General features: G+C 40.4%; 1 protein-coding gene across 2 annotated transcripts; it reads left to right on the top strand.

Annotated features, from left to right (window-relative positions):
• Window positions 1-125: 125 nt before the first annotated feature.
• Window positions 126-3,727, top strand: LOC112187194 (protein ALTERED PHOSPHATE STARVATION RESPONSE 1). Of its 2 annotated transcripts, XM_040514700.1 has the most exons (5): window positions 126-324; window positions 411-1,290; window positions 1,391-1,608; window positions 1,713-1,939; window positions 2,610-3,727. In XM_040514700.1, exons 2-5 carry the CDS (start codon window positions 570-572, stop codon window positions 3,388-3,390), a joined length of 1,947 nt encoding a protein of 648 aa, XP_040370634.1. In that variant the 5' UTR covers window positions 126-324; window positions 411-569; the 3' UTR covers window positions 3,391-3,727. The 2 variants fall into 2 exon arrangements, with proteins under 2 accessions (XP_040370634.1, XP_024181648.1); XM_024325880.1 differs by having other exon boundaries at window positions 126-1,290.
• Window positions 3,728-14,172: the final 10,445 nt, after the last annotated feature.

Genomic DNA, 14,172 nt, shown 5'->3' with positions numbered 1-14,172 from the left:
AGTGCTGTAAATCCAAACACAAGGTCAGGGTACTTTGGTCATCCAAAATTCAAATATACAATGCACACTGGCTCTCTGCCCAAGGCCTATTGTCTCTGGAACACCTCAACCCCCCCCCCCCCCCCCCCATGACCCTATCCTATCTTCCTCCAACACATCCTAGATAATTCCCAAATCTCCAGAGAGAGAGAGAGAGAGAGTCTTAGATCAAAACAAACTGGGTTTCAGGTCAAACTGGGCAAATGTAGTTTTTCCTAACCCAGAAAAAAACCTGCATCAGCTACAACGTTGCAACTGAGTATAACAGTTTTGATATTTCTGGAGGTAAGTGTTTCCGTCTCTGTCTCTGTCTGGAAAGAGAGATTTTCAGAGCCTAAAGAATCATACTTTACCTGAAAAATGTGTCACAGATTGACTTCCTTTGATCCGCCATTAATGAGTGTATCCAAGCTTCATCACTAGCTCAAAAGCCCCACTCTTTTTTCTTTTTTGGTGTTCTTGCTCAAAACCCTGTTCTTCTTCCTTTCCTTTTTTTTGTTTTTGTTTTAAACTGTTGAATCAAGTGCAAGATGGGTTGTTGTTACTCGAAAATCGAGAGACAAGAAATGGTGTCGAGATGTAAATCGAGAAAGAGGTACATGAAGCAGTTGGTCAAGGCAAGACAAGCTTGGTCGGCTTCACACTCCATGTACCTACGATCTCTCCGAAGCACAGGTGCTGCTCTGCTCCAATTTTCAAATGCCGAAACTACCCTCCACCACCAGCACCACCCCACCCACCCAACCCAACACCAGTCCCACCACCTCAACAACCACACCCACCACTCGCCGCCGCCGCCTCAAACCCCACAGACTCCGCTTCAACCGCCTCCGCCTCCTCCGCGGAGCCCAAGCTCCGAGACCACGTGGACCTCCACAGCCTCCACCGCCATGCCGCCGCCTCCGCCGCCGCCGCCGTCGTCCACGTGGGATTTCTGGGACCCTTTTGTGCCGGCTTCGTCTCGGTCGGTGACCGAGGAGGAATGGGAGGCTACGACCACCGCGTCGGAGGCGGTGGTTACGACTGTCACCGGGGCGGCAAGCACCGTGGCGCCGCCTTCTGTTGTTAGTGGGTTTTCGAAGGACAGTGAGGCTAGCTCGATGGCAATGGTGGTGTCCAGGAATGCTAAGGATCTGGTGGAGATCATTAAGGAGCTTGATGAGTATTTTCTTAAAGCTGCCGATGCGGGTGGCCATCTCTCGTTTCTCTTGGAAGTTCCCACTCCTGGATTTTCTTCTCAGATTAAAGGAGGTAAGTGTTAGTTTTTGAAATTTTCACGTTTTGTTTAGCTCTGTTTGTTGCTGAGAAAATTGAGAGAAAATAATAATAATTTTGGTGTTTTTTCCTGCAGGTAAAGTATATAACCATGGTTGTAATTTGAGTACTCCATCTACATGGACATGGGGTTCGAGTCCTAAACTCAATGGTTTCGGGAAAATGGGTTGTGACGAAATGGTGTTAAGTCATTTAGGCAGTGAAATTGGGACTGATGGTGTGGTACATAGCAGCCATTGTTCTACTGTGGAGAGGCTCTATGCTTGGGAAAAGAAACTATTCCAGGAGGTCAAGGTAAACTTTTTATTCATTTTTACTTTGGTGATTTCAGACTAATTCAATGTGATCATGTAAAATCCATGAGATTTTTATGTTTGTTTTTCTTGGGTGAATTTCAGGAGGCAGAGACAATAAAGACAGAGCATGAGAAGAGGGTGTCAACATTGAAGAAGTTAGAGATGAAGAGGGCAGCAGACTATGTGAAGACTGAGAAGACCAAGAAAGAGGTGGAAAGGTTGGAGTCACAAATGATGGTTTCTTCTCAGGCCATTGAGACAACTTCTGCTGAGATCATCAAGATAAGGGACACAGAGTTGTACCCTCAACTACTTGAGCTTGTCAAAGGGTTAGTCTTCATTTCAATTCTGCCTAATTTTTGCTCCTTATGTCATCTGTGCTCCAATTAATTGCCAGAAGGTTTAAAATTTCTGGCTCAGCAGAGTTTAAGTCAACTCGGATATATTGGGTCAGAATGTAGAGTGTTGAACATTTACTTTTGACTGCTTTTGTGGTTGTTTTATGCCCCTGTTTTTTTGCTTTTGTTTTATGGATGTACTACTGTGAAAGACAATAAGACAATTTTTCTGGGCATGAATGTACTATGTTTTTCAGAGAAGGGCCACAAACCCATAGAAAACTTGTGACAAATTATAATGTGCTATCTTTCTACTGTAGTTTTTATTTCTTTTATTTTTTATTTTTGGATAAGTTCTGTTGTTACTTTGTTTATCCTATTAACTTATAACAGATTTAGGGTCACTACATCCAAAGCTTTGTAGTGAGACTTAATTCTGTATGAGGTAGCAGATCCTACTAGGCTTGCTAGTGAGCTTTACATTTTGTGCATGTCAATTTAATGAGCTTTTTGACTTGTACCCTTCTCAATGTCAATTTCAATTAGATGGGTTCAAGTCCAATACTCGAGGATTTTGGGGTGTGAAGTCCATAAACTGGACAATTTAAGGTCATTTTGTTTACATTTGAAATATATGACTATTTTGCTTGCTCTTTTGTAGATTGATGTGTATGTGGAGAACCATGTATGAGTGCCACCAAGTCCAGAAGCATATAGTTCAGCAACTCAAATACCTTAACACCATACCATCTACTGAGCCCACGTCTGAGATTCACAGGCAATCAACTCTCCAGCTCGAGGTTCATGTCCAGCAATGGCACCAGTCCTTTTGCAACCTGGTCAGGGCTCAATGTGACTATATCCAGTCCCTTACAGGATGGCTCCGGCTTAGCCTCTTCCAGTTTAGGAGAAATCCTTTACCAAGAACAAGTCAAGAATCAAGAATTTACACGTTCTGTGAAGAATGGCACCATGCAGTTGATCGGATCCCAGACAAAGTAGCATCTGAAGGAATCAAGAGCTTTTTAACTGTAGTGCATGCCATTGTAGTTCAACAAGCCGAAGAAAACAAGCAAAAAAAGAAGTCAGAATCTGCGTTTAAAGAGCTCGAGAGGAAGTCAAGTCAACTTAGGTCACTTGAGTCCAAACATGGCCCTTTCTCAATGCTAGATTCCTCTAGCACTACTGCAAAGAACCCAGTCGCTGATAAGCGAGCAAAGGTGGAGAACTCGAGAGTAAAAGCAGAAGAGGAGAAGAGCAAGCATGAAAAGTTTGTGAGCGTGACAAGATCCATGACCATAAATAACTTGCAGATGGGGTTTCCACATGTGTTTGAGTCGATGGTAGGCTTTTCAAGTGTGTGTATGCAGGCGTTCGAGTCATTATATAACCAAGCCAAAAGCATTGATCAGGAGCTGGATGTTAAGAGGCTACTAAATTAAGGAGAAAGATGTGGGATTGGAGAGAATGACAGCACTTTAATCAGTTTTTGTGTATAGATCCCCATGGATTCCCTAAACTTAACACAATGTAGGCAGATTAGGAAACAATGAAAATGCGTGACTTTGGCTGTTAGGGGGTATGACAAAGAAGTGTTCGCAATATTCGGAATAGGGTAAGGAGAATCTTTAGTTTTCGACTTTCAACAGCCTTGTGTTTTTATGTAAGAGTAATAGGTTTTGAATGCTCTTCCTCTTCTCTTTTTTCTTGTGGGTTGACTGTAGTTTTTATCTAATTATTTCTAATGAAGGGTTAAGGTCTTAGAGGTTTACTACTAAATTGTTTGTTTGAAATGCTGTTACATTTGTTATTGACGAGTCTGTTGCCGTTGCTGCAACCGCAGTGATGCTCGAACGAGAAATTCTTCTGTACAATCTCATCACTATCAAAGTTAGAGGTTTTTTCAGATTTCTTGAGCGTAATTCTCTACAGTTGCGACCATTGGTCTTGGTGGGGAAGATCGGAGAACTTGGAAGGTGGAATTGAAACAGCAGTCCGTTACTGCAGCACTTATGGATGTGTTGCCGAAGAAGATGAGAAATACAGCACAAAGTACGATGCTTTACGGAGTGGTTCATCTTCCTCGTGCAAAATTGAAGTTATGAGAAGTAATTTTGGAGTTAAAAAGTTTGCCGCGTCAAGTATTTCATTGTCTAACAATCCATCAAAAAATATATTTTTGTTGTAAAATGAAAATAAGAGAGTTTGAGAGAAGAGAGAAATGACACAAAAAATAGAGTGTGAAGAATGAAGTGATTCTATTCTTCTCACAATGAGGTTTATATAGGAGTACCTCAGGTTTACAAAATGTAACTATTTAACGATTACATTAATTACTCGTCTGATTACAATCAATCAATCGCTAATTATATTATATTAATCACTAATCAATCTTAATTGGCGTATATCACGCAACACTAATTGCTATTACATGAATAGCCACATTAATATTTACAACACTCCCCCTTGGATATTCCATGTCAATAGTGTTGCCCCTGCTACGCGCTTCTAAGTTGCCTCGTCAAAAACCTTGCCAAATAAAAAACCCAGTGGGAAAAACCAACCTTGGTTGAAGGAGAAAAAGAGCACAACGCGTTTGAGTGTGGATTAGTAGTATCACAGCTTTAGAGATAGGTGGAGTCTTCTTATCAGCACTATAAGTAGGTAGTATGTCTACGAGAGGGATGCATTAGAGTTGCTACACCAAAACCTTGCCCGGTAAACCCAGTGGGAGAAACTCGTGGTCGAAGGGAAAAGATGAGCAATGCATATATGTCAAATCAAAGCATCTTCTGGATGCAATAAGTGGGTTGACCATGCTAAAGATGTGCCTCATCAAAACCTTGCCAGGTAACAAAACCCAGTGGGACAAAATAACCTTGGACGAAGGACAAAAAGAGTACACGATGGTCAAATGAGTATGCTTCAGGATACTCCCCCTGAAAATTACATGTTAGGTAATTCAGATAGTTTACGTAGACCAATACCTTGGACATGCTTCTGGAATGTAGACTTTGGTAGTGACTTGGTGAAGAGGTCTGCACGATTGTCTTCAGATCAAATCTGCTTAACTTCAATCTTCTGATGCTCCTGTTGTTGCTAATTGAAGGAGAACTGCGATACAATATGTTTGGAGTTGTCTCCTTTGATGAAACTCGTCTTTATCTGCTCTATGTAAGCAGCATTATCCTCGTAGATAATGGTTGGTTCATCAGTGGTGGAATTCAGTCCATATGTGCTTCGAACATGCTTTGTAACTGCTCTTAGCCATGTACATTCACATACTGCTTCGTGAAGAGCTAGTATCTCAGCATGATTCGAAGAGGTAGCAATAAGTGTCTATTTCGTAGACCTCTAAGAAATTGCAGTATTCCCAATGGTAAAGACATAACCAGTTTGGGAACGTACCTTGTGCGGGTCTGATAGATAGTCTGTATCAGCATATCCAACAAGGCGAGCATCATTCCGAGGATCAAAGGGGTTTGATCCATTCCGAGATGCGTAGGGATAGAAAAAGCCCATATCCGCTGTACCTCTAAGGTAGCAAAAAATGTCTTTAATGCCATTCTAGTGGCGGCGTGTTGGCGCAGAACTATATCTAGCTAACAAGTTCATATCGAATGAGATGTCCTATCTAGGGCATTGAGTCGAGTATAATAATGCGCCTATTGCACTTAGATATGGGACTTCTGGCACCAATATCTCTTCGTTATCATCTACAGGACGATACGATTCTCTCTAGACTTCAGACGACCATGGGTGTGATTGCTTTTATCCTCATTAAATCATCTTAACATCTTCTAGATATAATTTGGTTGATGGACCAAAATTTCATCTGCACTGTGCTCGGGCTCCAGGTTGAGACAATAATTTGTTCTCCCAAGGCCTTTCATCTCAAATTCTAACTTCAGGTGCTTTGCGGTTTCCTTGATCTCTTCAAGAGTATCAATCAAATTCATGTCATTGACATAGACCGCCATAATTCTAAACTAGGAACTTGCTTCCTTAATAAACATGCATGGGCATAGTTTATTATTCACATATCTCATCCCGATTAAATATTCACTTAGACGGTTATACCACCTCCGTCTGGATTGTTTCAATCCATAAAGTGAACTCCTCAAAACTAATGAAGAACATGTTCCGTGGTCTAGAACTATTTGCATCGGGTATATTAAGTCCTTCAGAAACTTTTATGTATATCTCTGTATCGTGATCCCCATAGAGATAAGCTGTGACCACATTCATAAGTTGCATATTCAGTTTTTCGGAAACTACCAAACTGATAAGGTAGCGGAACGTTATGACGTCCATTACGGGAGAATACGCCTCCTCGTAATCAATCACAGGGCGTTGAGAAAATTCTTGCGCCACTAGACGAGCCTTGTGTATCACAATCTCATTTTTCTCATTACACTTCCTTACAAATACCTATTTAAATTCTACGGGTTTAAAATGGGGAGGTGTAGGGACAACAGGTCTAAACACCTTTCTCTTTATCAAGGAATCTAATTTGACCTGGATGGCTTATTCCCTTTTTGGCCAGTCGTTTCTTCGTTGATATTGATCAACAAAGCAGCGTTCGAGGTCATCGCTTATTATAATTTCGGTGGCCACCACAAATACTAATATATCATCGATGATAATCTCAATTCGATTCCAAATCTCACTAAATTTACCGAGATTTCTCTATTCTCGGGAGTGGGTTCAAATGTTGGAGCGTCCCCCAACATTGTCTCTTCTAGGACAGACCCATAATCCGGATTTATCTCATAAGATGGATCGGTTTAAGATTGCGATGTTAAGAGGATTCGTTTATGCCAAGTTTACCCTCTTCTGGGGATAAGAATCCTTCGAACCTAATGGTCTACCTCACTTCTGGGCAGGGACATATGACTGGTTAGCCGCCATGGTCGTACCTCATCCATCTGGGATGACACATCCTACAGGGACGTCTATCCTTCCAGGCACATTTGCAGCAGGTATATATGATCTCGTCACTTTTGCTAGATCAGAGAAAGTGTTTGGCATATTGTATTCTGTACTCTATAGATCTAGAATTTTCCGCACTGCAGTATTTTCATGCGGTTTGGGGATCATGATGAAACATAGTGGGGACATTTCATATTAGTTCATGCCGTTCATCAGGAACAGTGACGATCTTATCTCCCCCTAACGGCGGAAAGACTGTCACATCAAAGTGACAATCCGCAAATCTAGCAGTAAAGAGATCGTCTGTCAAGGGCTCTAAAGAGCACATAATGGATGGGATTCATAATCGACATACACGCTCATCCTTTGTTGAGGACCCAATTTTGTACGTTGTGACGGCACAATTGGCACGTGGACTGCATACCCAAATGCGCGTAAGTGCGAAACATCAGGTTCGTACCCAGTCAACAGCTGTAACGTGAAGTAAGGTTGGGTTGCAGTGAGCCTCCAAGAGGCCAACATAGCTGCATGCAAGATTGCATAGCCCCACGCAAAAACTAAAAGCTTGGTGCGCATTACCAAGATTCTATTTGCGAGACCATCTTGGGTGTGAACATAGGGAACTATATGTTCAGCATCAATTCCAAGGGATATGCAATAATCATCGAAAGACTTCAATGTAAACTCTCCGGTATTATCAAGTCTTATAGACTTTATGGGATAATCCGAGTGGTGAATCCTCAACTTCATGATCTGGGTTGGAGTTTAGCAAAAGCAGCGTTTTCTTGCGGACAATAGTGTAACATGTGATCACTTTGTCGTTACATCAACCAAAACCATTAATATTTAATTAGTTCACATGGTGGTTGGATATGTCCACAAATTTCCCTTGCATTCTGTGCAGAAAAATGGTGGTGTATGTACTAGTCTTTGCATATGATGGTCTAGTATTAAATATTCTTAACGAGAATGGCATAGTGTGTCATTATATACAAGACCCTTATTCAGAAGGGGATGCACCTGCAATGAGTTGAGGATATGATGCATCATACTTTGACCTGGGTGTCCCAAACGGTCATGCCATAGCAAGTAGTTGCTTGAATTATTTAGCTTCTAGCTAACAGATTTCAATTTCTCTAATGTACGCTTCTGGCCGTACACTCAGAGGTTATGCAAAGATATTCCACTCATTTTTCTCAATGGTTTCAACATGGTAACTGTTGGTTCGAATATCCTTAATACTCAATAACATTCTTCTGGAACGTGGAGATTATAAGGCCTCATTAATGGTAGCTTCAGTACCACAACATACAGTGGGTTTTGCCATAACCCTCTATCAGGTTGGATTGGCCTGATACGGTTGTCACCGAGGTACGAATAGACAATAAGTTTGAAAAATATCTCCGATCTGGGAGTATGGTATGCGTAATAGCACTTTTAACCAGACAACAAACTTCCCCACAAAATATGCCTATTCATTTATTTAATTCAATGGATCACATGTATAAATAAGTTTATTGAATTAAATATATTCGAACATAACCACATTTCTAAAGTCCAAAATAATTGAAAGCATAAATCACCAAAATCCGAAGATGTTTCATTCATTAAGATGAAATAGATATGGCACAAGGGGCCAATTATACCCATGTCTTCGAGTTCTAATCCTCGGTATGTTCATTAACTGCCTGAAAATCCATGATCTCTAGTGTGGAATCGATAGAAAATGACCCTTTAATAAAGTTGGTATTTCGAGTTCCGCGACTGGCGTAATACTCATCTACTGCTTCGGCTATCGCACAACAAGTGCGGGACCAGCAGTCAATTCCTCTACATCGATAACAAAGATCACGTTGATTCTGGTGGCGACAGGCCGGACCAGTGTTCCTTTCAACTCGGGCTTGCTGAGTTATGGCATCATGGTTCCTACCACGTGGAGCCTGATTACGTGGCCTCTTAGGCTTTGGCCAAGTGGCAGACAGTCATATGGGCTAATTTCGTTCTGTAAATCATGTCTTGCTTCAGGCAAGGAAATGTTCATTTGATGGTTAACGTACTCTTCCAGAGTGACCCAAAGAGTCTGTGGATCCTCTTCATCGGATACTCAACTTAGAGTGCTTTCTCCATATGTTTCTTTATGAACATTATGGCACTCGCCTTAAAAGCCTCAGTGACGACATTGTCAATATCGATTGTTGATCTCATCTTCTTTATAGTCAGATGAATTTTCACATCTTGAGTCCACTTTAGATAGTTTCTTCCGGAAACCTCCAAAGCAACAAAGTCAAACATGTTGAGATTTGACATTTCTTACAGGAAAGGAACAAATAATATTAGTGCTTTGGGTAATATCATCCATAAGCAAGTAATGAGAACTTCAGGTTCTATAACATGGTATGAAAAATCGAATTAGACATGTAAAATCTACTGGTTTTTATCATGTGTGGTGAATTTATGAAGGAAACTTCAAGTTTCTTAAACGGCATTATTGAAACTACAAGTTCGATATATGTATGAACTACTGGTTCATTTAGAACTTCTAGTTCATTAGGTACCTGCATTTTCTACACATATATTCTAGTGCGAAAATTTAGACAAGTAACATAAAAATATTGAATAAAGCAAATTGTAATAATATCTCACAAATTGGATAAATGAAAATCATAAATCAATTGAGATATTAATTGCATGCTAGTAATATAATAGATTACTTATCACACAATTATGTGAATAAATGCTTCTGGCAATTAATTACACATATTAGATATGGTGAATCTATTTACAATATCAAATCCTTTTTCCTTTTATTTTGATTCTGCTGGACCAAAGAAGGAGTGGGCTTGATAGTGAAGCATATCGGGCTTAGTCTGCGGGCTTGTGACCCGAGCTTTCATGCGTAAGTCAATTGGTGTGTGAGGCCTGCTGGGTTGATAGGTCCCGCAGAGGGACAGTGGGCCTGCTGGGCTCAAACTGGTCTGCCAAGGAATGAAATGCTATTAGTCGACCCTTTTGGATTGATACATTTATCATCCCACTGAAACTAAGAAATCAGATTCGTAATCTGGTTTGTTTTCTCATTCTCATGTAAACTCTTTTCATGATATTTTGGTCATAATTTTTGGAGGGCCAAATAATGGGATGACTAGTAACATAACTTTAGCATGATGACTACTGTATTTGAAGTAACAATAGAAGAGATATGATGAAATTTATCAATATAATTAAGCCTATATTCAAACTTGAGCAACAAGTGCTACTATATGGAGTTGAAATATTAATTGGGAGAAACTAATGGCCGAACCAATTAGCTAGAAAATAAAATTTCACTATCAGTTACACCACTAATCAAGTTTTGATTAGGTTGTGTGACATAGTTGTACTTCATTAGCTTCACAAACAAGAAGTTTTGTGTTTATTTGTTTTATATGCAATCTAATTGGTTTAAGGGTGCGTCTATTATGACTTTGAGTAAGCATTTATTTTCCGGTATGTCACCTCTTTTGTATAGCGAATAGAGTAGCCAAAAGTGCATTCTTCGCTAATTGGTGCATGGTAGAATTCATACTTTTCGTAGAGACTTCCGTTATTATTTTGGAATATGCTCTTTATGCTTATTGTAATTTGGAGTTCAGGTATATGCTCTTTATTCGTAATCTGGTTTGTTTTCTCATTCTCATGTAAACTCTTTTCGTGATATTTTGGTCATAATTTTTGGAGGGCCAAATAATGGGATGACTAGTAACATAACTTTAGCATGATGACTACTGTATTTGAAGTAACAATAGAAGAGATATGATGAAATATCAATATGATTACGCCTATATTCAAACTTGAGCAACAAGTGCTACTATATGGAGTTGAAATATTAATTGGGAGAAACTAATGGCCGAACCAATTAGCTAGAAAATAAAATTTCACTATCAGTTACACCACTAATCAAGTTTTGATTAGGTTGTGTGACATAGTTGTACTTCATTAGCTTCACAAACAAGAAGTTCTGTGTTCATTTGTTTTATATGCAATCTAATTGGTTTAAGGGGTGCGTCTATTATGACTTCGAGTAAGCATTTACTTTCCGGTATGTCACCACTTTTGTATAGCGAATAGAGTAGCCAAAAGTGCATTCTTCGCTAATTGGTGCATGGTAGAATACATGCTTTTCGTAGAGACTTCCGTTATTATTTTGGAATATGCTCTTTATGCTTATTGTAATTTGGAGTTCAGGTATAAAGTCCCCCCCCCCCCAATGTATTCTGCAGTTTCAGTAATGATCAAGGCTTAAGGGCAGTCGTACTAGCCCTCTTTTAAAAAAAAAAAGGTTGCGTCTATTGCCACCTTATCATTTTCTTAGTTCACCTTACAAATATTTGAATTATTAAAAGACTATACTATCCAAGTGTAAAATGACTACTAAGTACATTAATTTTCTAAGTTACAAATTTCTAAGGAAAAATAAATAAATGACTGTTTAAGGAAAACAGAAATTGGGAGAGAATTGAATCATCATTTCATTGATAATAGGGACCTCTTTATATAGAAGATTACAAGACATATAATCAGAGTTGTACAAGGAAAGATAATCGTACAATTAATCTGATATCTATGAATATCTCCAAGAATATCTCTAATTCAAAACCCTATTACAACTAGGTCAGGTAACCTAGAGTTTGGACCAGACACATATTCTGGATTTACTTAAACACTCCTCATTGTGTCGCCCAAATGTGGTGCTCCTCTCGTTGCCTCATTAAAAACCTTGCCAAGTAACAAAAACTCAGTGGGACAAAAATAAATTTGGTCGAAGGAGAAAAAGAGCACAACACACCCTTCACGTTTCGAGACCATACATATAGACATCTCCCCCTGATGTCTGCATCTCCACCTGATGACAACGGTCATGGGAGTTCGGATAACTTCCACAAATGATGCTACCAACATGTTTCTCGAAAGTGGAATTTAGGCAATGACTTAGTGAGCAAGTTTGTCATACTTTCCTCAGATCGAACCTAGTTCAATTTGATCTTGAGGAGAGTCTGTTATTGTTGATTATGCTTGGTGTTGTCGCTTTTGATGTAGCCTTGTTTCATTTGTTCAAAACAAACAACATTATCCTATACGCTCGTAGGCTCATCTGTGGTAGACTTCAAACTACAATTGTTCGAACATGCGTAACTATGGATCCAATCCATATACATTCACGAACCACTTCGTGAAGAGCAATAATCTCTGCATTGTTCGAAGGTATAGCAACTAAGGTCTATTCTGTAGACCTCCAAGATATCATAGTCTTTACCCATGGTGAACACTTAACCAGTTTGGGAAGACTTTTGTGTGGATCAGAGAGATACCCAACATCAGCAAACCTTCCAAAACACATGTCGTTTTGGGATGGAGATAGCGGATGCAGGCCAGTGTTGGTGGCGTTCCTGGTGTGTGATGGGTCTGAATCCATCGTCTCTCTATAGGGATAGAACAAGCCCACATCAATCGTACATCTCAAGTACCGAAAGATATCTTTTACACCAATCCAATGGTGTCGCGTTGGCGTAGAGCTATATCTTAGCTAACAAGTTTACTGCAAATGAGATGTCTGATCTTGTGCATTGAGCTAACTACAATAATGCACCTATTGTACTTAAGTAAGGCACTCCTACCTCTAGCACATCTTCGTCATCATCCTTTGGATGAAGAGGATCCTTTTCAGGATCAAGACTACGGACAATCATGGGTTGCTTGGAGGCTTTGACCCTGTCAAAACGCCTAGGCATCTATCAACACGATGCTCAAGTTCCAAACTGAGATATAATCATGTTCTCCCAAGATCCTTCATCTCAAACTCGGATTTCAAGTGTTCAGCGGTTTCCCTTAACTCTTTAAAGGCTTCCAATGAAGATTATGTCCAATATGGACGGCGATAGAATTCAAGACTTGTTATGGAAACGCGCGGGCATATCCCTTCCCAATCAAGTAGTCACTTTAGTGAGCGTTTCAATCTTATTGCAAACGAGCTCCGTGATCTAGAGCCACTAGACTTGGGTAAATGAAGTCCACCATGAACCTTCATGTATATTCCATATCTAGATCCCCATAGAGATACGTAGTGACCACATTCATAAGCTGCATGATCAGTTATTTGGAAATTACCAAACTGACAGGGTAGTAGAGTGCAATGACATCCATTACGAGAGAATATATCTCATCGTAGTCAATTACAGGGCGTTTTGTGAGAAGTATTTCTCCATAAGGTGAGATTGCCATCTCTTTTTCTCATCACGCTTTCTAACGAAGACCCATTAGTCAATAGGTTTTATGTTAGGAGGTGTTGGCATCACTGGCTCGAAAACCTTCCTCTTCGTTAGAGAATTAAACTTAACCTGGATCGCATCTTTCTATTTAGGCCAAATTTCTCTACGTTGGCGTTCATTCATCAACGGAGCGTGGTTCGATATCATCGGACTGAATGAACTTATGCGCAACTACATCATCAATTATGATGGAGTTTCTATCCCACATCTTATGTACACTAGTATTATTTTCATAGAGTTCTATCTTCTCAAGAATAGGTTCTGACGTTGAGGCGTCCCCCAACGATAACCATAATCCGGAAGATTCTCATGGGACGGATTTTGAGTCTTAATGATCAAAGGATTGGAATGTGCCAAAGTATCCTTCGAACCCACGGGTCTCCCACATATCCTAGCTGGGGCCATGGCCTGTGACGCCGGAGTGCCACTTTCTTTGGCATTGGCGCCATACCTACCTCCGTGTAGGGTGGCGCTACTTCCTCTCGTAGGGACATCCATCCTTGCAGGCATGTTTGCAGCAGATATGTGTGATCTCGTCACTTTAGTAGGGATCGAGATGAGACATAGTGGGGACAGGCCACGACAATTCCTGTCGTTCCTACTGAACATCCGTGTTCTTATCTCCCCCTAACGACGGGAAGACTATCTCATCAAAGTGACAATCCACAAATCTAGCGGTAATGAGATCGCCTTGCAAGGGCATTAAGTGGCGGACGATTGTCAGAGTCTCAAATCCAACGTAGTTGCTCATTCGTCTATAAGGACCTATCATAAAGCGCTGTGGTGGCGCAATTGGCACATAAATGGCACACTCAAATATGCGTAAGTATGATACTTGTACCCAGTCACTAGCTGTAACGCAGAGATAGATTGAGTGGCGGTGGGTCGTAGATGAATTAGCATAGCTGCATGCGATATTGCATCCCCCCAATGTCCTGACTACCATCGTAGTCGTTCCGCGAGACCATTTGGGTGTGTTCATGAGAA

This window comes from Rosa chinensis, chromosome 2 (assembly GCF_002994745.2).
Source record: "Rosa chinensis cultivar Old Blush chromosome 2, RchiOBHm-V2, whole genome shotgun sequence".
Classification (NCBI taxonomy): domain Eukaryota; kingdom Viridiplantae; phylum Streptophyta; class Magnoliopsida; order Rosales; family Rosaceae; genus Rosa; species Rosa chinensis.
The sequence above is the reverse complement of the archived record's forward strand: the minus strand, read 5'-3'. Positions and strand labels throughout refer to the sequence as shown.

Excerpts from the sequence above, each read along its gene's own strand:
- LOC112187194 (XM_040514700.1), top strand. The coding sequence starts at position 570 with ATGGGTTGTTGTTACTCGAAAATCGAGAGACAAGAAATGGTGTCGAGA. Across the intron at positions 1,291-1,390 it reads TTCTTCTCAGATTAAAGGAG|GTAAAGTATATAACCATGGT; the intron begins GTAAGTGTTAGT and ends TTTTTCCTGCAG. Across the intron at positions 1,940-2,609 it reads CTACTTGAGCTTGTCAAAGG|ATTGATGTGTATGTGGAGAA; the intron begins GTTAGTCTTCAT and ends GCTCTTTTGTAG.